Here is a 27,041-nt window from a genome sequence, read left to right on the forward strand (position 1 = left end):
TCTTTATTTGCAGATGACATGACCTTGCATGTAGGAAGAAGATCTAAACAAATGGTGACATATACCATGCTCATGGGTTGGAAGGCTCAAGATATTAAGATAGCAATTATCCCAAAATTGATCTATAGTTTTGACTTAATTCTAGCAAGCTTTTTTGTAGGACTTGACAAGCTGATCCTGAGATTTATATGAAAATGCAAAGGAACAAGAAAAGTCCAAACAATTTTGAAAAAGAACAAAATTGGAGAATTATTATAAAGCTAGTTATCAAAACAGAGTGATATTGGTCTAAGGATAGACTTGCAGACCAATGGAACAGAATAGAAAATCCAGAAGTAAACTGTCACACCGATCAATTGAATTTTGACAAAGTTGCCAAAGCAATTAAATAGTCTTTTCAATAAATGGTGTTGGAACAACTGGATAACCAGATGCAAAAAAATAAAAATAAATAAAGAGAAAATGATCTTATATCCTTACCTCACACCATATGCAAAAATTAACTCAAAATGAATCACAGACCTAAATGTCTAAGATCAAAATGAATCACAGACCTAAATATGTAAGAGCTATGACTATAAAACTTCTAGAAGAAAACAGAGTGGAAAGTCTTTGAGACTACAAATTAGGCAAAGATTTGTTAGGTGTGACATTGAGAACATGATCTGTAAAAGATAAATACTGATAAACTGGGCTTCATCAAAATTTAAAAGTTTGCTCTTCAGAGGACACCATCAAGAAGATGTAAAGACAAATCACAGACTGGGAGAAAATATTTGTAAATCAATATCTGAAAAAGGATTTTTATCCAGAATATATAAAGAACCCTTGTAATTCAATAAGAAGACAAAAAAGTCAATTTGTTTAATTAGGCAAAAGATTTGAAGAATATTTATGAACAGCTATAAAGCATATGAAAAGATGCTCAATATCATTAGTTATTAGGGATGTACAAATTAAAACCACAGAGAGGTTCTACTATCCATCACTAGAATGGCTATAATCAGAACGATTTGACAATATTAAGTGATGACAAAGATGTGGAGAAATTGGAACCCTCATACACTGCTGTTGGGAATGTAAGGTATAGCCAATTTGGGAAACAGTTTGGCGGTGTCTCAAGATGTTAAACATACACTTACGTAACTCAGTAATTCCACTCTCAAGCATCTACCCAGGGAAATGAAAACATATGTCCACACAAAGACTTAAATGCAAATGTGCATTTTCATAATAAAACCACATTATTCATAATAGTAAAAAACTGGATATAATCTAAATACCCACCAACTGGTGTATGAGATAAACAAAATGTGGTAGGAATATCCACACAATGTATTACCACTCAGCAATAAAAAGGAATGAACTACTGATACATGCAATAACATGAAAGAACTTCAAAAATGGCCTAAGTGAAAAAATGTATGATCCAATTTATATGACATTTCTGGAAAAGGCAGAAGTAAAGAGACAGAAAGCAGGTCAATGGTTGCCGGAAGTGGGTGTGGAAGTGGGGATTGATTGCCATAGGGCAGGAAGAAACTTTTTTGGGGTATGGAAATATTTTAAAACTGCATGATTATGATGATTGTGACGATTATTTTAATTATTATAATGATTACTACAACTGTATAAATTAATCAAACTATACACTTATATTGGATGAATTTTATGGCATATAAATTATACTTCAATAAAGCTGTTAAAACGAAGGATAGGGAGACCCCTAGAGAGGTCTTTGGAGAGAGTGGCATTGTGTGTGTGTGTGTGTGTAGTAGTAGTAGTAGTAGTAGTAGTAGTAGAAGTAGTCATAAGAGGAGAAAAAATACCTATGGAAGATAGTTATGAACTTAAGTGCAGTGAGAAAATGTAGGGGCTCTGGAGTCAGACTGTTGAGTATGAATCTTAGTTCTACCACTTACTAACTATGTGAACTTGAGATGAATGACTTAACATCTTTGAGCCTCCGTTTCACCTTCTGTGAATTAGGGCTAATAATACATACAGGATTGAAGATAAAATATGTAAAATGCTTAGCCCAGAGCTAAGTAGTAGTAGGTGCTTGGTAAGGGAAAATTCTAGACCAATTACTTCTGCAGAAAATCCAGGGCTTTATTGTAACTGCAGAGTTATGGATCTTCTGGGTTTATCTACTGACCCAAATTAGCAACCTTATTAATGAAAAAGGTGGGGACCATGAGCCAAAAGCCTTGGTTTCCAGTGCTGGTCCTGCCGCAATTACACTATGTGACTGAAATGGGGTTCCTTAACCTCTGAGTTCCTAGGCTATGCCCTACCTCCCAAATGGAATTGTTGGGAAGCTTCAGAAGGTAGAGCTCATTGCCAATGTCAGAAGTGTCCTTTGGAAGGTAATGATAGCACAGAGCACAGGGTTGGGCCTGGGGTTCAGCACGAGAGGCCAAGTTTACTGTGCCTGTGGGCTGGGATATGTGAAAAGTAGCTAGCAGGAGGCCATGGAAATTTTCACAAACTGAAATTGGCATTTGGAACTGAACTGGAAAGCTGCAAACACAGGATGTTGCTGAAAATGGTGCCAGGCAGGGCAGCTACGTGAGGTTTTGGCAGGCTTTAGCCTCTGCCAGTTGATTGCAAGAGGATGTTGGATCATCAGGAAATTGGGATTCAGAATGATCCCACAGGAAGGTGTGAATAACAACAGAAGCAACAAACAAAGATGGCCAGGCCAGGTCTAGCTGGGGGCTGTTGGGTACAGAAGCAGATGAATTCTCACTCTCTTCAACACTTTGGGAATTTCTAAGGAGGAGCCCAACTGGCCTTCAAAAATGGTTTTGTGGTTGATTCCTTCACCTGCCCCTTTCCTCCATTAACACCTCCTGGGGGTGAGAGGGAAAAGTAGCAGCTTGACCAGACATTTCTGGCTCAGTACTACAAGTAACGTTTATAATGGATTTTTGCTACGTTTTTGGATGCCCAGTATGCACTCTCTCTTTCTTTTGGTAAAATTACCTGGATTTTCTTTTTGGGAATTCCTCTTCCCCGTTGTGTATAATCTTGATGGGGCTGTCAATAAAGGTAACCTGCCTTTCTCTAGCATCACAAAGTCTCAAAAATGATTCACAAAAATAATTAGCACCAGAAAAGACCTTAGAGAACATTTACTTACAGATGAGAAAACTAAGGCTGTCTCTTTTCCATGTCTTGGGTGTATAAAGGTGACACCTTTATTCCCCTGCTAGGCAGCCAGAGAGCCCAGACTGGTTCTTTTTTTCATGTGAACAAGTTTTGCCCCCTAAGAAATAGCCTGGGTTGACTTCCCAAAGGTCAAGAACCAGAGGAGTGAGGCTCTGTGCCAGGTACTGGGGAGGAACAAAGGCTACTAAAGGTCATTTAGGGTTCTTATGACATAGCTGGGGAGTGGAGGCACACAAGGCCGGACAATCACACAAGATAATACATGGGAATTGCCTGTAGGCCATGGTCACATGGATATATGCTGGTGCTATCAGACTCTTGACATCTCTGAAACCCAACTCATTGTTTCTGCCTATTTACCTCCCAAACCTCCAAGTAGGAGCTACTCAAACACTATATTTATAGATAGCAATACTTTCCTCCAGTCACAAAGGCTTGAAATATTGGAGTTAGTTTTATTCCCATCTTTTCCTCACATTCACATCCAATTAGTCACTAGGTGCTATTGATATGATACTCAAATTCTATCAAAGACACCAGACCTAATATGTAGCTCTTATATCATTCCCTTGCTCAGCAGAACATCATTTGCAGAATAAAGTCCAAACTCTTTAGCTTAACATTTATGTTCCCTCATGATCTAGTCTCAACTAATATTTCCTCCCTCAAGTCCTGCTACTCTCCCACAGGAACCCTATGCTCCAGTGGAGTCACTTTTGCTTGGCACAGAGGCCTTTCCTTCCCTGTGCCCACGTCTATGCCTGTGCTATTCCTCATTCTCTAAATGAACTCCCTCTGCCATCTCTGCATCTTACGATTCTATCCATCCTTCAGTGTACTTTCACCTGCATTCAACTATCTGGAAGTGAAAATTTGAGGGACCCAGCCAGGGGTTAGGTGTTGACACAACCGGATCAATCATCTGTGTTTCGGGTGTGTGTGGGAGTTGAAGCAGGACACAGATGTGACCATTGGGGTACTACCCCTGTATCAGAGTTCCCCAAAGAAAAATGGAACTGTTGAGACATGGGCCTACACCCCAATTTGAGCCTCCTACAGTCATCTTTCTGATATATTAAGTGCCTCAAATAAAATTGTTTGGTAGGGTTGACTTACGTACCCATATAAACACGTTTTTAATCTTAATTCCCATCCCTGTTGGTGTGAGCCCACTGTAAATAGGACCTTTTGAAGATGTTATTTTTGGTTAAGATGTAGCCAACTGAATCAGGATAGATCTTAACCTGCATTAATGGAGGTTCCTATAAAAAGAACCTATAAGTCACAGAAGCCAGAAAGGAGAGGACATCACCATGTGATGAGAGGCAGAGATACAAACCAAGGAACCCCAAGGATTGCCAGCAGCCAGCACCGGAATGCTCTAGATTCCAGGACAAAGTAAGCCTTGCCAATATCTTGATTTTGGACTTCTTCTAGCTTCAAAACTAGGAGACAATAAATATTTGTTTTTTAAGCCAACCCATCATGTGGTATTTGTCATAGCTGCCGGGAAAACTAAGATATAAGGGTTGGATAAAAATAACTCTGAAGCAAAGCAACTTCAATAACTCAACAAATAGTCATTGAATGCATACTCTGTGCAAAGTACTATGCTAGACACTGGGTGGAGAAAGAGATGAGGTTGGGACATGAGAATTATTAAGACCTGGCTACAGTTCTCAAGGATAAGCTAGGCATATAAATCATGACAATGCAAGCCAGGATAAAGGAAGTGATGCTCAAGAGAGTGTCATGAGGTTTTACAATAAAGAGAGGTTCCCTAAAATTTGTATCCAGGGGAAAACCAAAAAGCTAAGGTCCAGTTTTTCCAGCTTATTGGAATTTCATCATATGCTGGAAAAACTATAGATAACTCCACATGGAAGGGAACACAATATTCTTATTTCCACCCACTGTAGCCCAGCCACTCCTTAAATCTGCAATTAGAGAAGCATGAGGGGGGCTCATGCACTACTGCTAAGCCTCTGCTTGGATGGGCTGTATGAACATGGTTTCTGGGAAGGAAAACAGAACTATCAAGGGAGTCCTATTGAAATTCCTATGACAATTTCAGATACTTGTTCCATCAGGGACAAACTTCTGAAAAGGACACAGACAAGGAGAAAGCACTCTAGAATTGTTGCTGGTAGGGTTAAGGATAGAGTCCTTTTCTGATAACATTCATGTACAAGGAGAGATTGCAGTGACATTTCAAAACACAAGAGCTGCAGGCCCAAGGCCATGCTATTGCAATATATTTGGATCCAGTTCACACTGTGGGGATGAGAGAGTGAGAAGAAGAATTTAAAACTCTTGGCCCCATCAGGATTATCAAACCAGCCCCACTTTACTGAGTGTACCTCATGACTTCTCGAGATTAGGGAAGATCGATTTAGGATCTGATATGGGGATAAGGGAATGGAATGGCTGTTCCACTTGCTGCCAATCCTTTTGGCTTGTCTTTAGTCAGTTGAGGGGAGGAGGCTTATGCTTGGAAACAGGGGATACTGGAGGAAAGGAAAAAAGGAAAGACCCTGGAGTTGCTTACCACTGTTTTCACTGTTGAAGTAGGGGAGAGAAAGTAAAAAACAACTAGTCTCCCCTTCAGTAGTAAGGAGCGGGTAGGTGATCAGTTGAATGAGGGAGAAATTGAGTCCGTTAGTTATTACTTTTGTAGGCTCACAATGTATTAGGCACTGCTGCATTTTCTTCAGCCTATGAACTCAGGGGGAAAGAAGCCGCCAGCATTTGCACTTGGAAAAACTTGCTTAGGTGTGTCATAGCTCCTTACCCTCAATACATACATAGACTTTATCTCTAGAATTTCAGTTTCCCTTAGCCAGGTGTTCAGCCTGCACTCTTGGGACAGAGAGCTTAGGATCCTTTAACCTTAATGGCTAAGAGTTCATGCTTACACACAGCTGAGATGCTCTTGACCTTAAGGCTACAAGTCAGTGTTGGGGGAATAGGGAGGGCAGGGACACTTGGCTTGGTACTCAATTTAGACTTCTGACATTTATCTCCAAATGTGGTTATAGTAGGTTGAATTACATTTCTAACATATATACATAGAAGGGGTAACTTTCCAAATGCAACTTAACAAGTAGAGAGCAAATTTCAAAGAAATTTGTTACGGGCTACAGTCCCATAGTTTCAGTTATTTCCTTATTGTGAAATACAAGTATATGCAAAGAGGTAATATCTTTCAAAGTATGATTTAACAAGTAGCTATATAGGAAATTTCCAAAAATGTCATGAGTTACAGTACCACAGCTTTAGTTATTTCCTTGTTGTGAAATATATATACAAAAAGGTGGTAACTTTCAAATTATAATTTAACAAGTAGCTATAGAACAAATTTCAAATATGATAAAAAAAGGTTCAATATCAACAATCACATGTGGCTCAGCTTAATACGTAAATTAATTATAAATTATCTGTGAGTACATTTAAGATGTTCATTTGCTAAATGAAAATATTTAAAAATTAATATCAGTTTTGTAAACATGCTTTGTCTTCTTGTTATTCTTTTTTTAAAAAATGTATCGGGATCCTCAAAAAAATGGAAGTTATCTGGGCCCTTCTTAACTCTGACAGACCCTGTCTAGAGCCAGGTTCTTCATTTATCTTGGGGCCTTCACAAAGGAACCCTCTGGCCTACATGAATGTGTGTTATTTGCTGCTCAAGACCCAGGCACATCTCAGAAGTGCTCTTTATGTTCAATTCTGTGAGACACCTTCTTTTACTAAATGATACATCTCAGCATCTGTTCTCACACTAATCATCTAAAGCCATGTAAATTTTCCGGTTGCACGTTTCTATATCACAAACTTTGCTTGGTCACTAGATGGCTGCTCACAAACACCTTTCCTATCTCTTCACCTTCTGTGACCTCCCCATACTCTTGCTCTCAAAAAATGTTTAATTTCTTAGAAACTTTGACATTAATTCTAAATTCATTAACTGAAAATTCATGCAACCTAAAACATTTCTTTTAGTGCACCTGCCATCAAAAACCCACCTGGCTGACTCTGAAAGCACAAATGCTGTTGCAGCAAAAGGAAATCTGGTATAGATCCCTGCTACCACTTCTCTGCTTCAATGAAACAGAACTCAAAACAACAGCAAACAAACAAAAAATTTGCTACACTATAGTCATACAGTGTGCATATGAGTATATTAGAGCTATGTATTCTCACTTTTCAACAAATATACCTTGAGGACCTATTACGTGCCAGGCAATGAAGATACAATTGTGCATGAAATAGACATGATTCTTGTCATGGAGCTTACCCTCTAGCGGGCTATACAGAAAAGTAACAGGGACTAATAATATAGTGTTATAACTGCCAGGATAGGAATGATAGGAAACTAGAATGTGCTGTGGGAGTGCAGTCATTCCTTACTATAGGATTTTGCGTGTGTACTTGTCCCGAGCAGTGTTACAGGTATTAAAGGAAGAGACAGATGATAAGTAAGATGGAAGTCCTGCTGGAAGAGGCAACATGTGAACAGGGCACTGAATGATGAGCAGGTCAGGGGAAGGAGGTGGTGTACTGAATTCAGAATGACAGGTCAAAGAAGACTCCTTAAAGCCTGTGATGTCTGAATGAGATCTGAAGGATGAAAACCTGAAGGTGACGGAGAGTGGGGTTTGGTGGATGAACATTTCTTCTTCACAGAAGAAACAGCACATGTGAGACCCTGGGAGCAGAACAAATGAGAAGTTTGTTACTGGAAAAGATGGGGGTTTGGTGGATGATCGCTAGCTCCTGCTTTGCCTGGTAAAATGGTTTTAATTGGGTGAGGGCCAGTTTTTTTTGTGTGTACCCTCTTTTCTCTTTAAGTAGCCCTACTGATACATCAGTCCAAACATGTCCGGGCAGCTTCTTCAGGCTAAAGGAACTCCTGCCATCTGGTGGACACAGAGAGCATCAAATTGGGTAGAAAATTAGCTTTATTAGTGTCAGTCTCACAGCATCCCAGATTATGGCAATTTCTACTTAATGGTCTAAAAGAAAAGGTTAAGGAATGAGCTAAAAAGAAAAAAAGATTAAAGAAGAAGTGTGTAAGAATATTCTCTCCCCTGTAGGGAGAGATGAAGTGGAAACTAGGGAAGAGAAGGAAGGAGGGAAAGGAAACAATGATCTATTTTGTCAACATTGTACTCAGTATGCATAATCTCACTTATTCCTCAAAACAGTGAGGTGGATGTATAAACCTCATTTTGCAGTTGAGGAAACTGAGGCTCACAGTATAGGAAATAACCAGCCTTGGCTGACCCCTTTATGTTATATTACTTTCCACTAAACAAAAGGTGAAAAAGATGTCATAAAAATTTTCCTGGTTCTGACACCTGTATTTTTAAATTTGAAAACATCAATGAAAATATTTAAGGTCCCAGTCAGTGCTCAAAAGATTTTGGAAGGATGTCCATTTTACTCAATAAGACACATATCAAATGGTTATAAAACACAGATAAATTCAGAGGCCACATACGTTGTAATGGACATATTGTCAATGCTAAAAACTGGAATGAATTTCCAACAATTTCATACTACTTCCAGTTGAGAGAGACATTCTTTGTAATGCAATTTGGATGCAGAAACATTGGAATTCTCAGAACACATTAATGAGGACTGACAGTTTTGGAATCAATGCTGAATCAGAAAAATCCAGAATGAATAGGGTCCTGCAGGTATGAAGAAAAATCACATCAGCAAAAAATATATAAACAAGTGTGTATAACTACTTTCCTATGGTATTAAAAAAATTTTCTTATTCTAGTAGCATATTTTCAACCTAAAATTTCCCCTTTTAAATGCATTCAAATATATAATTCAGGGCTGTTAATTACATTCACAATGCGGTGCTACCATCACTATCTATTACTAACACTTCTCCATCATCCCAAATAGAAACTGTACATTTTAACACTTAACTCTCTATTCTATTCCCCCATCCCATTCCCTGGTAGCCTATATTCTAGATTCTGACTCTACGAGTCTGCTTATTCTAATTATTTTACATCAGCAAGATCATACAATATTTCTCCTTTTGTGTTTGGCTTATTTAACTTAACATGATGTTAATCCATGTTGTCACATGTATTATAACTTTGTTCCTTTTTACAGCTAAATAATATTCCATTGTGTGTACATACCACATTTTGTTTATCCATTCATCAGTTGATGGACAATTTGGTTGCTTCCAACTTTTGGCAACTGTGAATAATGCTGCTATGAATATTGGTGTGCAAATATCTATTTGAGTCCTTGCTATCAATCCTTTTGAATATATCCTAGAAGTGGGATTTCTGGGTCATATTGTAATTCCATACTTAAGAACTGCAAACTGTCTTCCACAGCAGCTACACCATTTTACATTCCCACAATCAATGAATGAGTGTTCCCATTTCTCCACATCCTTTCCAACAAATTTTATTTTTCATTTTTTTTATGGTAGACTTTCTAGGTATTGTGAAATGATATCTCTGGGGTTTTGCTTTGCATTTCCCTAATGGCTAATGATACTGAGCATCTTCTCAAGTGCTTTTTGGCCATTTGTATTTCTGCTTTGAAGAATGTCTATTCAAGTTTTTGCCCATTTTAAAATCAGGTTGTCTTTTTCATTGTTGAGTTGAAGGAATTCTTTATATACTCTGCATATTTAACTCTTATTGGATATGTATTTTCCAAATATATCTCCCATTATGTAGGTTGACTTTTTACTTTCATGATAAAGTCCTTTGCTGCACAAAGGTTTTAAATTTTGATGAGATCCCATTTATGTTTCTTTATTTTGTTGTTTGTGCTTTGGGTGTAAATTCTAAGAAATCATTGCCTAACACAGGTGTTCCCTGTGTTTTCTTTTAGGAGTTTTATAGTTCTGGCTCTTCTATCTAGGTCGTTGATCCATTTTGAGTTGATTTTTGTATATGGAGTGAGGTAAGGGTCCACCTTCACTCTTTTGCAAATGGAAATCCAGTTTTCCAAACACCATTTGGTGAAGAAACTATTCTTCCCAATTGAGTGGTCTTCACCCCTTTGTCAAAAAATCAGTTGGCCATAAATAGAAGGGTTGACTTCTGAACTTTCAATTTTATTCCAGTGGCCTACATGTTTCAATTTGTGCCAGTATCTTACTGTTTTGATTACTGTGCCTTTGTAACAAGTTTTATCAGGAAGTATGTGTCCTCCAATTTTGTTCTTTTTTAAGATAGCTTTGGCTATTTGGGGCCCTTTACCCTCTCATATAAATTTGATGATTGGCTTTTCCATTTCTGCAAAGGAAGTTTAGGGATTTTGATAGGGATTGCATTGAATTTGTAAATTGCTTTGGGTAGATTTGACATCTTAATGATAGTGTTCTAATCCCTGAGTACAGAATGCCCTTCCATTTATTTAGGTCTTCTATGATGTCTTTTAGCAATGTTTTGTAGTTTTTTCTGTACAAATCTTTTACATCCTTGGTTGGCTTTATTCCTAGATATTTGATTTTTTTAGTTGCTATTGCAATGGAAATTTTTCCTTGATTTCTTCTTCTGATTGTTCATCACTAGTGTATAGAAACACTATTGATTTGGGGGCATTAATCTTTACCCTACCATTTTGTTGAATTCATTTATAAGCTGTAAGTGCTTTGTCGTAGAGTTTTCAGGATTTTCTGTATATAGGGTCATGTCATCTGCAAATAGGGAAAGTTTTACTTCTTCTTTTCCAGCTTGGGTGCCTTTCATTTCTTTTTCTTGCCTAATTGTTCTTGATAGAACTTCCAGTAGAATGTTGAATAATAGTGGTGACAGTGGGAATCCTTGCCTTATTCTTGATCTTAGAGAGAAAACTTAGGCTTTCATCATTATGTTGATGTTAGCTGTGTGTTTTTCATATATTCCATTTATCATATTGGGGAAGTTTCCTTCTATGCCTAGTTACATATATTTTGGTCAAAAAAGGGGTGTTGGGTTTTGTCAAATACCTTTTCTGTACCAGTGAGAAGATCATGTGCCTTTTCCCCTTCATTGTGTTAATGTGGTGTATTACATCAGTTGGTTTTCTTGTGTTGAACCACCCTTGCATACTTCAGATAAAACCCACTTGGATCATGGTATATAATTCTTTTAATGTGCTGTTGGATTCTGTCTGCTAGTATTTTCTTGAGTATTTTTGCATTTCTATTCATAAGAGATGTTGCTCTGTAATTTTCTTGTGGTCTTTATCTGACCTTGGTATGAGAGTGATGTTGGCCTTGTAGAGTGAATTAGGGAGTGTTCCCTCCTCTTCAATTTTTTGGTAAGTGTTTGAGCAGGATTGGTGTTCATTCTTCTTGGAATGCTTGGTAAAATTCATCTGGGAAGACATCTGGTCTTGGGTTTTTCTTTGTTGGAAGATTTGTTTTATTACTGATTTATTTTCTTTACTAATTATTGGTTTGTTGAGATCTTCTCATTCTTCTTGAGGCAGTGTAGGTAGTTTGTATGTTTCTAGGAATCTGTACATTTCATTTAGGTTATCTAATTTGTTGGCACACAGTTGTTCATAGCATCCTATTATGGTTCTTTTTATTTCAGTGGGGTCAGAAGTAATGTCCCCCTTTTCATTTCTGGTTTTAGTTGTGTCCTCTCTCTTTTGTTCTTCATCAGTCTAGCTAAAGGTTTGTCAATTGTATTGATCTTTCTGAGAACCAACTTTTCATTTTGCTGATCCTACTGCTTTTTTATTCTGTATTTCATTTATCTCCACTCTGATCTTTGGTATTGCTTTTCTTCTCCTCACTTTGGGTTCAGTTTGTTCTACTTTTTCTAGTTCCTCCAGTTTGGAGGTTAGGTGTCTGATTTGAAATCTTTCTTCTTTTTTCAAGATAAGCATTTAGAGATATAAATTTCCCTCTCAGGACTTCCTTTGCTGCATCCTGTAAGGTTCTGGTATGTTGTGTTTTCATTTTCATGTGCCTAAAGATTATTTCCTAATTCCCCTTCTCTCTGTAACCCATTGGTGGTTGAAGAATACCTTGTATAATTTCCATGTATTTGTGAATTTTCCATTTCTCCCTCTTATTGTTTTCTAGCTTCATTCCATTGTGGTCAGAGAAGATACACTGTATGATTTTGATATTTTTCACTTATTGAGACTTGTTTTGTGACCTAAGATATAGGTTACCCTGAAGAATGATTCATGTGCTCTTGAGAGGAATGTGTATTCTGTTATTGCTTCATGAACTGTTCTATATACGTCTGTTAGATCTAGTTGGTTTAGAGTACTGTTCAAGTCTTCTCTTTCCTTATTCATCTTCTGTCTAGGTGTTCTCTCCATTATTGGAAGTGGTATATTAAAGTCTCCTACTATTAATGTAGAAGCATCTAGTTCTCCTTTCAAATCTGTCAATATTTGCTTCATATATTCTGGGGCTCTGCTTTCAGGTAATATATATTTATAATTGTTGTATCTTCTTGTTGAATTGATCCCTTTATAAGTATATAATGACCATCTTTGTCCCTCGTAACTGTTTTCAACATAAAGTCTATTTTATCTGTTACTAGGACAAATAGCCTGGCTCTCTTTGGTTACTAGTTGCATGGTATACTTTTTTCCATCCTTTTGCTTTCAACCTACTTTTCGTCTTTGAAATTAAGGTGAGTCTCTTGTAGACAGCATATAGATGGATGTATTAGTTAGGATTCTCTAGGGAAACAATCAATGAGAGGTGTCTATGTCTATAAAATTTATAAAAGTGATTCATGCAACTGCAGGTATGCATGAGTCCAAATTCTGTAGAGCAGCAGCAAACTGTCAACTCCAAGGAAGATGACTGATGAACTCCTCAGGAAACGAACCGGCAACTTCGATGAACTCCTCAGGAAACGCTTCGGTGGGCAGCCGAAGAAGCAGTGAAGGTCCTCTATCTGTCTTGCTTACAAGGCTTCAACTGATTAATTGGATTAAATCCAGCCAATTGCATTCTCTCATTGTGGAAGACATGCCTTTTGGTGAGTCATCAGTCACAGCTGCAGTCAAGTGACTGATGATTTAATAAACCAGCCTGTTGGTTTATTAACCAGCCACAAACATCCTCGCAGCAATGGTTAGGCCAGTGTTTGCTTGACCAGACAGCTGGGTACTATCACCTGGCCAAGTTGACGCATGAACCTAGCCATCACATTGGGTCATGCTTTTCTATCCACTCTGCCAATCTCTGCCTTTTAACTGGAGATTTTAATCCATTTACATTAAAAGTCACTACTAATAATGCAGGATTTTCTTCTGCCATTTTGTGATTTAGCCTTTGTAATCTTAAAATTTTTTTTATCTCTCACTTCCGTTAAAGCTTATTTTTATATTTATTTGCTTTTTTATCTTGTACCATATTAAGTGCCTTCTCATTCCGTCTGAATATATTTTTAATCTATTTTTCTTGTGGTTACCATGGGGTTAAAATTGAACATCCTAAATATGTAAGAATCATCTTTGGTTTGATACCAACTTAACTTATATCATGAACATGTAATTTTCCTATACTCCTCTGCCCCCCCCCACCATTTTTTCTGGACTTGTTACCACTTACATCTTTGTATATTTTATGTCCAGAACCTAGATTTATCATTACTTTTTATGTATTTGCATTTTAGCACCTGTAGGAAGAAGTGGAATTATTTCTAAAAATACAACACAACAGTGCTGGCATTTACAATTACCCAAATGATTACCTTTATGGCAGGGCTTCATTTCTTTATGCTGTTTTGAACCACTGTCTAGTGTCCTTTTCTTTCAGTCTGAAGAACTCCCTTTAGCATTGCTTGCAGGGCAGATCTAGTGGTGATGAACAGTCTCAGCTTTTGTTTATCTGGGAATACCTTAACCTCTCCCTTGTTTTTGAAATAAAGTCTGGCTGGATATAAAATTCTTAGTTACCAACTGTTTTCTTTCAACATGTTAAGTATTTCAACCCACTGCCTTCTTGCCTCCATAGTTTCTGATGAGATATTGGCACTTAATCAAGTTGGGACTCCCTTCTTCATAACATGATGTTTTTCTCTTGCAGTTCTCAGAACTCTCTCCTTGTCCTTTGCATTTGAGTTTGATAAGTATGTGACAGGGTGTATATTTCTTGAAGTGTATCCTGTTTGGTGTTCTTTGGGCTTCTTGGATGTGCATATTCATGTCTTTTGCTAAGTTTGAGAAGTTTTCTGTCACTATTTCTTTGAAAATTCCTTATGCCCCTTTCTTTCTTCACTTACTGTGATTCCCATAATGCATACTTTGGTATGCTTGATGGTGTCCCAGAAGTCTCTTAGGCTGTTTTCCACTTTTTTCCCACAGCTCTGCAAAGCTGCACTTTCTCAACCTGCCCAGCAAATTTAGCCCTTCGACTGGCCTCTGCAGCTCTGAGAAGCATATTATCTTAGGTTGCCTCCGCTGCCTTTTCCAGTGCAGGTTGGAACAACTGCTGTTCTCAGAGCTGGTCCCCCAGCAATCCAAAGTAGCTAATCAAAAGCAGTTACCAGTGATCAGCCTGTGCCCACCCTACCCCTTGGGAAAGTGGATTTGTATGTCTCTCTCTGGCACCACCAACCTATACCAGGGGCTGGAACCCATTGCAGCTGCCTTGAGAGTGGAGAATAGGCAATGGTAACCATCACACAGAGAGAATACTGTAATTCACCAGCCTCTTCCTCCTGCTCTTCCCTGGATGATAGTGTTCTACTGGACTTGAGTTTTGAAATAGTTATTCAGACAATTCCTGCCTGTTTAATAATTGTTCTGGTAGAGGAACTTCCTACTTCTATATATTCCTCATAGTACTTTATATGTACTTATAAGTTCTTTAAACAATTGGATTTTTTTTTGTTGTTGTTGTTATGGTGCCTGACACAGAGTAGGAACTAAGAACTTGGCCTAATAGAGAATTATGATTTTTTTCCCACTGGTCTCATATTCAAGGATGTGAAGGGTTAGTACAGATGGAATGTCTACCAGCTGTTCTTTGTCTCCACCGAAGTCAAAGCAGTGGAAATGGAGCACCAACAAATTGGAGTGGAAGGAAATTATCAGGGATGTGGATGAGATGGGAGTGGGGGTGCTAAGAAGTCTTTGGAGAGATCACCAAGGGGAAGAGTGTATCCTCTAGATGTTTACGAGTAAGGAGCTGTCCTTAGGCTGGGATTATTCTGATGTGACTTAAATACCCTCTGGTGTCAAGTTCTTAGTCAACCTCAAAGTTGTGGCTGGAACTGTATGGAACATGACACACAGTCTCTACTTTCGAAACACAGTCTCTACTTTCCAGAAGTTTATAATCTGTAAACAGGATATCAAGGGAATGAGGGTTTGGACTGGAGTATCAGGGAGGCCTTTGTAGAGGGAGGAATGGGACTTCAGATGGCCTGAAAAGAATGAATAAATTTAGAATATGCAGAGAGGAGGGGAAGGCATTCTAGTTGATGGCAACTACCAAGTATTTTAGGTCAGTATTTAAAGAACCTATTAGGGCTACTCTGGGCCTAAAGTACAAAGTCAGAGTCTTGCCTTCATTTAAATTTCATTTGAGGGGGGGATACCTACTGGAAAGAGATTAGGTGGGAGGAATGAGGCAGTCCACGTTTCTTACCATTTGGTGTCATCCCCAATTATAGAAACTGTATAGGGAAACCAAAAAAGATGTTTTTTTCAAAACACAAAACAAACAGCTGTGTTCTTTACATATTTTTTTAAAGAGTCAACAACAGTTTCCTTTTTAGGGCTACAGATCTGATGTGGCCATTTATCTGTGTAGCTTCAAAATAACAAATTAAAACGACAAAAAGGACACTCACAGAATACCAGACATCCATTTCACAGATCTTGGAGAAAACTGTATTTAAAGAAGCATTGCTCATACTTGTCTAAAGATTATTCATATACCTACACATATAGTGTGACTGTTTTTTTTTTTTTGCTGCTGTTTTGTATCAGAACATTTGAGTGTAGGAAGATGTTTATCAGTAACATGCCAGAAGAAATAAAGAAACTTCTATTGGGTAAAATATATAAATATATGTAAAAGAATATGTGTGTGTATATATATAGTATATTATATATACTATATACATAGTAAAAGAAATCATAGGTGGCTGGATTCCCCACTTTCCCTGCACCTTTTTCTGAAGAACAGAGCTAAAATAACAATGTATGTTCCATACATCTGTTTCTGATTTACTTTCTTGGTCTTGCCCTAGTTCTAGATCATATACTACAGCCTTCAGAGAAGTTACAGAAGGAATTTACACAAAGGGCAGGTAAATAATTACACACACACACATATAAAGACAATCAATAGAATGTAGATAAAGAACATATGCAACAATTCTGACTAGAAAGAACAGGAATTATCAGATTGTTCTTTCATTTTCCAGTTGGCGCTACTTATCCTGCCAGTGTTCAGCAATTACACTTCCTATTTTAGGATATCAGAAGTCCATTCGTTGAGTCTTCTTGGTTCCCTCAGAGTCAATGACTTTGGCCTCCAAATCCAGAACTAGAGATGACTCTATTTGCTTTGATAAGATAGGTGTTAAATCTGTTACTTGCCTGAAAGAATTGCTTCAGTAGGGTCCAAGATGGACTCTGCTCAAGGGCTAGGACAATGTAATGTGTTAAACTCAGGAAAGGTATTTTGCAGATGGTAGATGCCCACATAGGAATCATAAACCACTTGCATCTACATATTCATATGACTGTCAGGCTTTCTAGTCATCTTTCTTGCCTTATAAAAGATATGTACACACTCTCCAAAAATAAGTTTTTATTTCACTCATCCTTCTGAATTTTTTCCCGTATCGTTAACTTTTTTAAAGCACTCAAAGGTCAAGGACAATTTTATCCTGTTTCATTTTCTTCTATTGAGGAAAAAATTAGCAGCCCATTGTTCACATTAAACTCGAACTATTTTGCAATCACTTTTTCCTGAACTTCAGTGTTAAACTTTTCTTGCCCAATTTACAATTGCTTTCCTAAGATCATGCCTTTTTGCTTTAGAGATCTAAAATGTCATTATTTACTAAATACTTGCCTTAGCACTGACTTTTTTTTTTTTTTAATCATTTTATTGAGATATATTCACATACCACGCAGTCATACAAAACAAATTGTACTTTCGATTGTTTACAGTACCATTACATAGTTGTACATTCATCACCTAAATCAATCCCTGACACCTTCATTAGCACACACACAAAAATAACAAGAATAATAATTAGAGTGAAAAAGAGCAATTGAAGTAAAAAAGAACACTAGGTACCTTTGTCTGTTTGTTTGCTTCCCCTACTTTTCTACACATCGATCCATAAACTAGACAAAGTGGAGTTTGGTCCTTATGGCATTCCCAATCCCACTGTCACCCCTCATAAGCTACATTTTTATACAACTGTCTTCGAGATTCATGGGTTCTGGGTTGTAGTTTAATAGTTTCAGGTATCCACCACCAGCTACCCCAATTCTTTAGAACCTAAAAAAGGTTGTCTAAAGTGTGCGTAAGAGTGCCCACCAGAGTGATCTCTCGGCTCGTTTTGGAATCTCTCTGCCACTGAAGCTTATTTCATTTCCTTTCACATCCCCCTTTTGGTCAAGAAGATGTTCTCCATCCCACGATGCCGGGTCTACATTCCTCCCCGGGAGTCATATTCCACGTTGCCAGGGAGATTCACTTCCCTGGGTGTCTGATCCCACGTAGGGGGGAGGGCAGTGATTTCACCTTTCAAGTTGGCTTAGCCAGAGAGAGAGGGCCACATCTGAGCAACAAAGAGGCATTCAGGAGGAGACTCTTAGGCACAAATACAGGGAGGCCTAGCCTCTCCTTTGCAGCAACCGTCTTCCCAAGGGTAAAACTTATGGTAGAGGGCTCAACCCATCAAACCACCAGTCCCCTATGTCTGTGGTCATGTTAGCAACCATGGAGGTGGGGTAGGCGAATACCCCTGCATTCTCCACAGGCTCCTCAAGGGGGCACTACATCTTTTTTTTTTATTTTCCTTGTTTGTCTTTTTTCTTTTTTTTAACTTTCCCTTCTTTTTTCAAATCAACTGTATGAAAAAAAAAGTTAAAAAGAAAACAAACATACAATAAAAGAACATTTCAAAGAGACCATAGCAAGGGAGTAAGAAAAAGACAACTAACCTAAGATAACTGCTTAACTTCCAACATGTTCCTACTTTACCCCAAGAAAGTTACATAATATAGCAACATTTCAGTGAACTTGTTCCTACTACATCCATCAGAAATTAACAGACCATAGTCATTTCTGGGCATCCCCAGAACGTTAAATAGCTTATCTGTTCTTCTTGGATTATTGTTCCCCCTTCCTTAATTGCTCTCTACTCTTAGCACTGACTTTTGTGGTGACTTTATTCAATGTCTTGCTGTAATCTAATATAGCATTAACTACTTCTGATTACTTATCTAGTACATGAGTGGTAACACCACCTGTTAAGAAAGGATGACAAAATTAGGAAACAGCATTAGTTCTAAGAACACACGAAAAAAAAAATCTCAACAGAGTTAACATTTCTGCCTGCTGTTAGACAGTGTTCTTTAAAGACTACAGACAGCACGCACAAATGTAGGCAGAAACAATACATCTGCAGATACTGGCAGACAGCATTACCCACCAAATTTGGCCAGTTTTTTAAGATAAATAACTTTTTGGTGACACACAGCCCTAAAATTACATCAACAGTGAAATTAGTAAGACCTAAACCCACGAGTTTTGTCAATTTCAAGATTTTATGCACTCAGTATTCTGACATCTGCAACACCATTTTTTTTCCTAAAATGCTGATGCCAGAAACAGTGAGATACTAACATCACTTGACTTTGGTTCAGATTTTGAAATAAACTAGGTTTATTCCTTGGAATAATCATTCTTGAGCCACATTTTTATTTAGGTCATTAAGGCAATCATAATAATCTCCTTAAAAGGAAAACTTCATTAAAAATGCTGGAGAGCTGCAGCCTGTTTCAAAAACCAATACTTGCAGCTTGTTATATTAATAGTTCTAAATGTCTAGCTTTTTTAAATGAAAACACCCTTAACAGTTTTATCTCAAGAGTCTGAGCAACAAGAATTTTAAAAAGCTGACAATGAAAAACAGCTGAATACTCTAGGAACTTCCATATTAATAGGAAATGACATTAACTACCTACCTGAGTTTTTAGAGTATTTTGGGGAGAGAGCTGGCAATATAAAATTGCATTCAGAAGGCTTAAAATTCTAAAGAATATGCATATGGAAGATATTTGCTAATTTTAATCCACATAGCACCAAAAATTGAGGCAACATTCTCCAGTGGGATTGAAATTCCCTGATAATTTGTAACAATGGATGTTGACCTTTTTAAACACTAGTTCCCTTTACCTCTCCCTGCAAACCAATCAAGTTCTGTTCTCAGAAGTGACATTAATGGAAAGTTGAAACAACAGCCCTGAATTTTAAACTTCTTAGAGAATGTCTCCCTCCCTGCCCTTTGATATTGAGAAATTTTTCTTCCTCTTAATTTTCTGAGCACATGTTAATTTGTTGAGTCACAAATGGAAAAAATACTTCAGCTAAGTAAAGACTTCATTTTGTCCAGGGTTATCATTTACTGAGATGGTTTATTGTTTTACCACTATTTATAACAAATATCCTTTAAATTAACTCAATGAACACTTTTTCGATAGAAAAATACATTCCTATTTGTCATATATTACTTAAACCAAGTCAACACTTGCTAACCTACCACCACTATTTGCTTCAAGACAGCATTCATTGATCCCAGTGGTTAACACTTTTTTTTTAAAAAAAGCTATCACTTTGCAAACTAGTAGTCTCACATAAAAATGTAAAGATTACTTTATTAAACATACGAATTCAAGAATATTCAAGTTTCTTTAAAATACTATAGCATGAGGTTAAAAAAGAACATTGAAGCTTTTCACATTTGCTGTGTGAACATTTTGTAAAACACTGAAAATGGTTTGAGACAGTACAAAATTTCTTGACTTATTTTATACCATTTATTTTCCTCATCCTAAAAAGTTGAATCAAAATCTGTTTCAGTTCTCCTTGAAAAAATAAAAATGGTAATGGCTTATAAATACAATATCCCAACTTAAGCCATCTGTTTGAGAACACTATATTATTCATACAGGTTAGGTGGAAATACTGACTTAAATGCTCAAAGTAATAAAATTAATGTATTTTCTGTGTCTCTAAGTTGTCTCTATACTCCATGACTACTAAATGGGAAACTTTTGAGCGGTTCCACCCCCCAGACTTATTTCCGATAAGAAGTCTGATATGCTGTCATTGATATATAACACTTTGTAATGTAAATAACATGTAAGCTTCTATCTTGTACTTTGCCTACTTCATTATCTCTCTTCCCCACCCGCCCAAGACCCTGGTAATCATTCTTCCCTCAGGAGGACCAATTTAGCCAAAACAGGATAGAGAGAACTAGATGGCTCTGGGCAGAGGAACATTCTCCAATAACAGTGAATAAATTCTGTGACTTCCTTTCCTTCAGGAGGGACCTGATTATACCTAAGATGGTGTGAGAAAGCATATACACTCAGAGAATCAGAAAAGCATTTTACACTATCAATCTTTGCCTTGGTCCTGTGGCTTCCCCTTACGAACTAGTGTACTCATTATTTATTAATAAGTTCCCAACTGTAAGCACATGCAATATTTAATCAAGCATCCAGGAACTTCATGGTAAGCACCCATGTAATTTCCAAAAAGAATGTGTTAGGTAGAGGTAGAGGGAAGAAAAATGAAGAGAAACCATTCTTAAGAAAAAGGCAATTCACACAAAAATGCTTTCATAAAACATTTAAAAAAAAAACAGATAAATCAAATTAAATTTTAAATGTTACATCCCCCCATGACCAATATTTTCTTATTGTTTTTGTGTTCATAAAAGCTACAACAGATACTTCTAAAAGGAAATTATCTTCTTTACCTACAGAATTGTTAGAACACCAGCACCGGGCTGAATTTTCCAAAAGTACAAATAGCTCATCGTTCTAAGAAACTAACTCTTTTGACTCACTTAATCCCTATCACATTTATTAATTTTAAGACTTGCACCTTAAACCCCTATTGTACTATGCTTTAATACTGTTCCTTTCAGTGCATATAGCAGTGAAAAGTAATTAGGGAATCTAAAGATCTGATTCTACTTGGGTAGATCTAACTCAAAGATCATGTTATTAGTTCAAAGAACTATACTAGACATCTTCAGTAATCTTAAATCTGCAGTAGTTTTTATATTAAACTGTATTTTAGAATCTGCCAAGAGAGCAAATACTAGAATCTTAAAATAAATTACTGCTACTGCCCTGGTATCTAATCAAAGAACATATGACTACTACAAAGAACTCTACCCCACCTCACAATACATACAGTAAACATTAAATGAAGAACTATAATCATAAGCTCATATCTTTAAAAAATGTATGCAACAAAGCTTCTTCTGCTGTTATTCTTGAAGCTGGATTTAGATCTAGAAGTTTATCAAGCAGGTCGTATGCTTCATCGGGTACCTCATCCCAGCCTTCTAAATTGGTAGCATCCTCATCAAAACAGCCATTATTGTCCCTTTTATGCAATGAATTCCCTGAGTGCTGTGCTTGAGGTGTATGTATGAGGTGGGAAGCTTTACGGTCAATCTTTTCTGAAAAAGCTGAGTTATGAGAAGCAGGTCCTTGTATATCACTTGTTAATTTGGGAGTTTTAGAGTCTATACCCCGAAGCCTCTCACAGAGTTTTCTCAAATCTTGTGCTGGGACTTCTTTGCTACATAATATTGATTTGCCTAAAAGAAAAAGAAGAAACATATTTATTTTTTGTGATATTACTTGAATATGTCAGAAGACTGTCTTGTGGGAAACTTGCAAGTCCAACCAGTTGTTTTATGGGCACATCTGCACTGTTTCCAATGAAATAGAGTATCCCTATACTATATCTGTGTTTGAACTACATAGTTGAAGGCCAAATCATAAAGTGGAAGATAGTAAATAGAAAGCAGTGGCTTACTGAGCTACATCAAGGACTTGCCTTAATCCACCAAACTTCTCCAGCTTTCTCTTATGCTTTTTAATCTTTAACCAGCTGCAGTTCCCCCCTTCACCTCACTTTTTCAGGTCCCTTGCCTCTGACTTTTTTCTAGGATGCCCTGTACTCCTGAGTGCCCAGAACAATCCTACCTATATCACCCCCAGCTTGAGAATCACCTCTGTGAGTTCTCTGACACTCTCAGAGAGTTAATCATTCTTTTGAACCTATATTAAAACTGTTAAGATGTATGTCTGTCTTGCCTACTAGACTGAACTTTTTGACAATGGGGACTATCCTATTCCTTACAACCTCTAAAACCTAAACAACGCCTGGTACATATTAGGTGCTCAATTAACGTTTGTTGGACTAGACAAAAAGGTATCATTCAGCCTCTCTATTCAAATGTCACATCCTCAGAGATGCTGTTCCTCAACAACCCATTCAAAATAGCTGTGCCCTCTTTAACTTCCTCCCCTTTTATCTTTCTTCATAACACTCCTAACAGTCTGTATTTTATTTTCTCTCCCCTACTAGAATTTAAGCTGATGAGAGTAGAGACTCACAGTAGTATCTGGTACACATTAGGCCTCATGAATTATTCTGAATGAATTAACAAACAAACCAGATCTGAGTTTTAAAAATGTAAATGTCTTTGAACCAACTTCCTGGCGAGTTTTATCAGTGGACACAGGCAAAAATAAGTGAAGCACACAAACAGGCAACTGTGTATTATTTTTGCCTTTTAAACAGAAATGTGGCTCTAAACAATGAGTAGTAGAGTTTTAAATTCATTTCTGGGCAATGTGGATTGTCAAAAGCATTTCATCTAGTTCTGGATAATAAAAAGTTACCCTTAAAAAAAAGCTACCTTTATATATTCTGATCTAACTATTGGACTGGTATAGTAAGACAGGAAAAAAGAGGGGCCAGGGAGGAGACAAAGGAAACACATTACCAAAAACTAAGTTTGCTGATTCTACATGCTAATCCTTTATTTTTAAACATCTTCTATCATTCTTGTTCTGTCTGAGGGACAGTTATAGCCAGAGAGGAACAGTCACAAAGCTTTATTTCTTCTTATTAGGCTGCTCAAAAGTCATGAAATGATTTTAACAGTGTAGGTCACAATATCTCTTCAAGCTATACAATAATGCCTAAATTACTTGACAAAGAGAGGGCTCATTTAAAATATTCAGAGAAAATAATTTAAACTAACATATTTAATTTAAAAAAAAAATCTTGCTATGGACTATGTGCCAGGCATTTGTTTTAGCTCAAGATTTTTCTTTTGAATTTATTTGACACAATTCAACATGCACTTAATGACAACCTACAATTGGGCCAGCTGAAGGGTTTGAGGGTGGAGAGGCAGGTTAGATATATGGCAAGAGAAAAAAAGTAGAAGCATTTGTACTGCTCTCATCTCAGGCAAGACATTACTTTGGATCATAAACGAGTCTGGTTGTCAAAATTTTGCGAGTTCTTACATAGCCAAAATTATGGTAAGATCAGACTCATATAATTACAGAAATCATACTGATAAAGTGGAGAAAAGTGCTCTACAGCATTATTATTCTTTAAAATGAGAATAAGCACTACAATTAAAATTCTAAAAGCCCTGGCCTGGTATCTAGACCCTGAAGCATTTTCTGTTAGATATCATACTTCCACTGTTGGCCCTCATTATAACTTCAACTATATAGGCAAGGGAGAGTCAAGTTCTTCAACAAAATGTTTTCGTATTGGCTAATAAAATTCATGTCCATAAATTTCTCATAAAGCTATCCACTAGTAGGTGAAAGTATTCTCAATTAGTTGAGAATAAAATGTACTCATGTAACCATACTATTTCCAAGATATCAATTTTACTTTCCATTCATGGTCACTTTTCCCTTTTATGTATGGAATATTTCATCCTATCAGCCTCAAATAAAATTTTCTTTTAATAAGTACAAGATAAACAAAAGCCTAAGGTGTACTTGTGGACTGAGTGTGTTGCAGAAACATTTTTTTGGTAAGCCTCTAGTATGAGGCTTTCCACAACTGCCACTAAGGGGATTATCTGGTGGGTCAGATAATGGCCCTGTGCCTAAGCAAGGGACAATTTCCAGAAGTGGTTCTTAACAAGAAGTGGTTCTTAGTCAAAATTAGTTTTTTCTTCAAACTAATAAGCCTGAACCCTTTCCAAGAATTGTATTTTTCTGAATCCTATGTTCCAGAAAGTGGTGGGTTGGGGCAGGTACACGTATTTCTTAAAGTTCCTCAGATAATTCTGTAATGCACCTCTGGTTAAGATCCACTGATCTTGGGGCTGGGCACAAGGCAGCCTGGCCACTTTTGAGGTGGGTTAATTGAAACTTTGTCCCAGAGAGGTACTCAATATTGTATGACAGCAAGCTGACTCAATCACACCCACTTTTTAGGAAGTATTAATTTTAATTATGCTCAGAGAATAAACACACAATGGGCATTTAAGTTCAGGTTGCTGGCTAGACCAAGGCTGAGATAATCCACAGATGTCCAATGAAGTACACTGCATGTCCCATCAGTCTTGAAGAACAAAAGCTTGTGTGACTAAGGAGGTGACTTCCCTTATCTAATATATTCTTACTTTAATATTCTGATCAATAAAGATACTGCTCATTTCTATTCTCTGCTACTCTAACCACAAAGAACCTGTCAACTAATGGATATTCTATTCTTTTTCCCACTGGAATCTTTATTACACTGTATTATATAATTAGCTGTTTACCTACTGGTATAGAGTAAGATCATTTAAGGCAAGGACTATTACATACTCAGTAACCAAGCAGAAGATCTGATATGTAACATACTCTAAAAAAATCAAAACATATGAAAATTATGCCTGCCAATAAAGTCAAATCACAACTATAGAGAGCTCAACAGGATTTTACCCCACAGTCTTTTGTCAAGAGGATAAACATGAAGTTTAAATACTGGAGAAGTGTGGTGCCTTGTGATTAATGAGATTAAAATGATTATATGGTAGAAGAGAAGTGATAAATTTCAAGTGATGATAAAATTGTTTTCTTACATGAATGCAATTTTTCAACCAATTGAGAAATTTTCTACCTAAGATTAGGGGACTTTATGAACATAGAGTATGTTTATTTGCAAAGAGAATTTTGTAATAATTTATTAAGTTATTTGTAGGAGGTAATCACAGGCATTTGTTTTGGTCTATATTAAAAAATTGCTTACCAAACGTTTTAGCAGCCTGGATAGTTTCCCTGGATCCACGAATTGTCATAATTTGAGCCAAAGCAGTTAAATCATCACTTGCTTTGTAAAATGGGTATCGTCCACTAAGCAAAGAAAGGAATATGACACCTGCAGACCACATGTCAATTGCTGCAACAGAAAACAAACTTTAAAAAATCCCATATTTGTAATTTTATCATCTAAATCAGAAGTTCTCAGCTTCTACCATGCATTATAATCACCTTGGGGGCTATAAAAAATTCTGATGTCCAGGTCCAACCCCTGAGAGATTCTGATTTAATTGTTCTGGAATAGGGTTTAGGCATCAGTATTTTTTTTAAAAGAATTCCTCAGATTTTAATGCACAGCCAGGACTGCAAATCCCTACTCTACAGCCTTAATATAAAATACAATATTTTCCTTCTTAAGCAACATGTTGGTAAAGTAAAAAACTATCTCATCATTAGAAAACACTAATAAGCAAATGCATATTTTAATAAGGTCAAAGGAAACTTTAAAAATAGCTATGTGGGCAAAAACCTGGGTGCTCCTCAGGAATTATACACTGTAAGCAGTAAAAGTATTTTTATTTTAGTGAAAAGTATTGACCATTAAAAGCTTTTCTTTAGCCAAGTGCTAACTCCTACCATTTCTACAGCAACTATGATCTCCAGAATTCTGGCAGTTAAGATTAGGAGCAGCCCATCCTTATGCAAAGAACTTCGTTTCACATCCCTGCACCCTCTTTTTTTCTTTTAGGAGCATTTTCGTACCACATGCCTTAGTTCCCTCTGTACCTCTTACTGCTCCTTCATGTTTTTTCTACCTTAAGTGCTGAAGTTCCCTAGAGAGTTCCAATCTCTTTAACTTCATGCCTTCAACTACCTTTTATATAATGATGATACCCAACTGTATTTCCAGCCCAGACCCCTTCCCTGAGCTTTACACATAAAGCAGTTTGTTCTCCTTTATTCTCCATCTTGGTTACTGGTGCCCATCTAAGTCTCCCAAGCTACAAATCTGATAAACATTCTGAATGCCTTTTTCCCTTACCAACTCCCACCCAAATCTCACATCCAATTACCCACCAAGCTCTGCCTCTCCAATCCGTCACCTTTCTTTCTTTCCATGCCTGTTACCAATGCACTCATTCATCATCTCTCACTTGCACCACTGCAGGCCACCACTCTCCAAAAATCATCTTCTCTGTTTTCCTGCCAGAATGATACATCTGGAGTACAATATAACTCTTTCCCTTTAGTAATTTTCCAACACCTAAAAATGCAGCCCAAGTTCTTTTGTAAGTATGATTTGATCTTGTCTAATTCTGTCCAGGCTTATTTCTCACCATTCTTGGACTTGCATCTTACATTGTAGCAACATTAAACTTTTAGTTTCCTGCATGACTAGACTATGCTGTTTCTTGAGTTCCCGCTCATGCCTCAATGCCAACCCCCAGCCCAATCTGCATTCTCATCTCAGAGGTCATCTACTCCATGAACTTCCTTCCACGATCTCTTTAGGTTAGTCAGATACTCCTAAAATATCTTATATAAAGTTTTATCACCATACT

General features: G+C 37.1%; 1 protein-coding gene across 2 annotated transcripts in view; it reads right to left on the reverse strand.

The window, feature by feature from the left end:
* Positions 1 to 18,398: 18,398 nt before the first annotated feature.
* The window catches only part of CDC7 (cell division cycle 7), a 33,339-nt gene continuing 24,696 nt past the window's right edge, over positions 18,399 to 27,041 (reverse strand). For both annotated transcript variants that reach the window (XM_037826659.1, XM_037826660.1), the window contains exons 11-12: positions 25,469 to 25,618; positions 18,399 to 22,004 (exon numbers count right to left, since the gene is read on the reverse strand). In XM_037826659.1, the coding sequence (XP_037682587.1) occupies positions 21,619 to 22,004; positions 25,469 to 25,618 (536 nt within the window). In that variant the 3' untranslated portion in view covers positions 18,399 to 21,618. The remainder of the gene's footprint in view (positions 22,005 to 25,468; positions 25,619 to 27,041) is intronic.

The sequence above is a fragment of the Choloepus didactylus genome, chromosome 2 (genome assembly GCF_015220235.1).
Source record: "Choloepus didactylus isolate mChoDid1 chromosome 2, mChoDid1.pri, whole genome shotgun sequence".
Taxonomy (NCBI): Eukaryota; Metazoa; Chordata; class Mammalia; order Pilosa; family Megalonychidae; genus Choloepus; species Choloepus didactylus.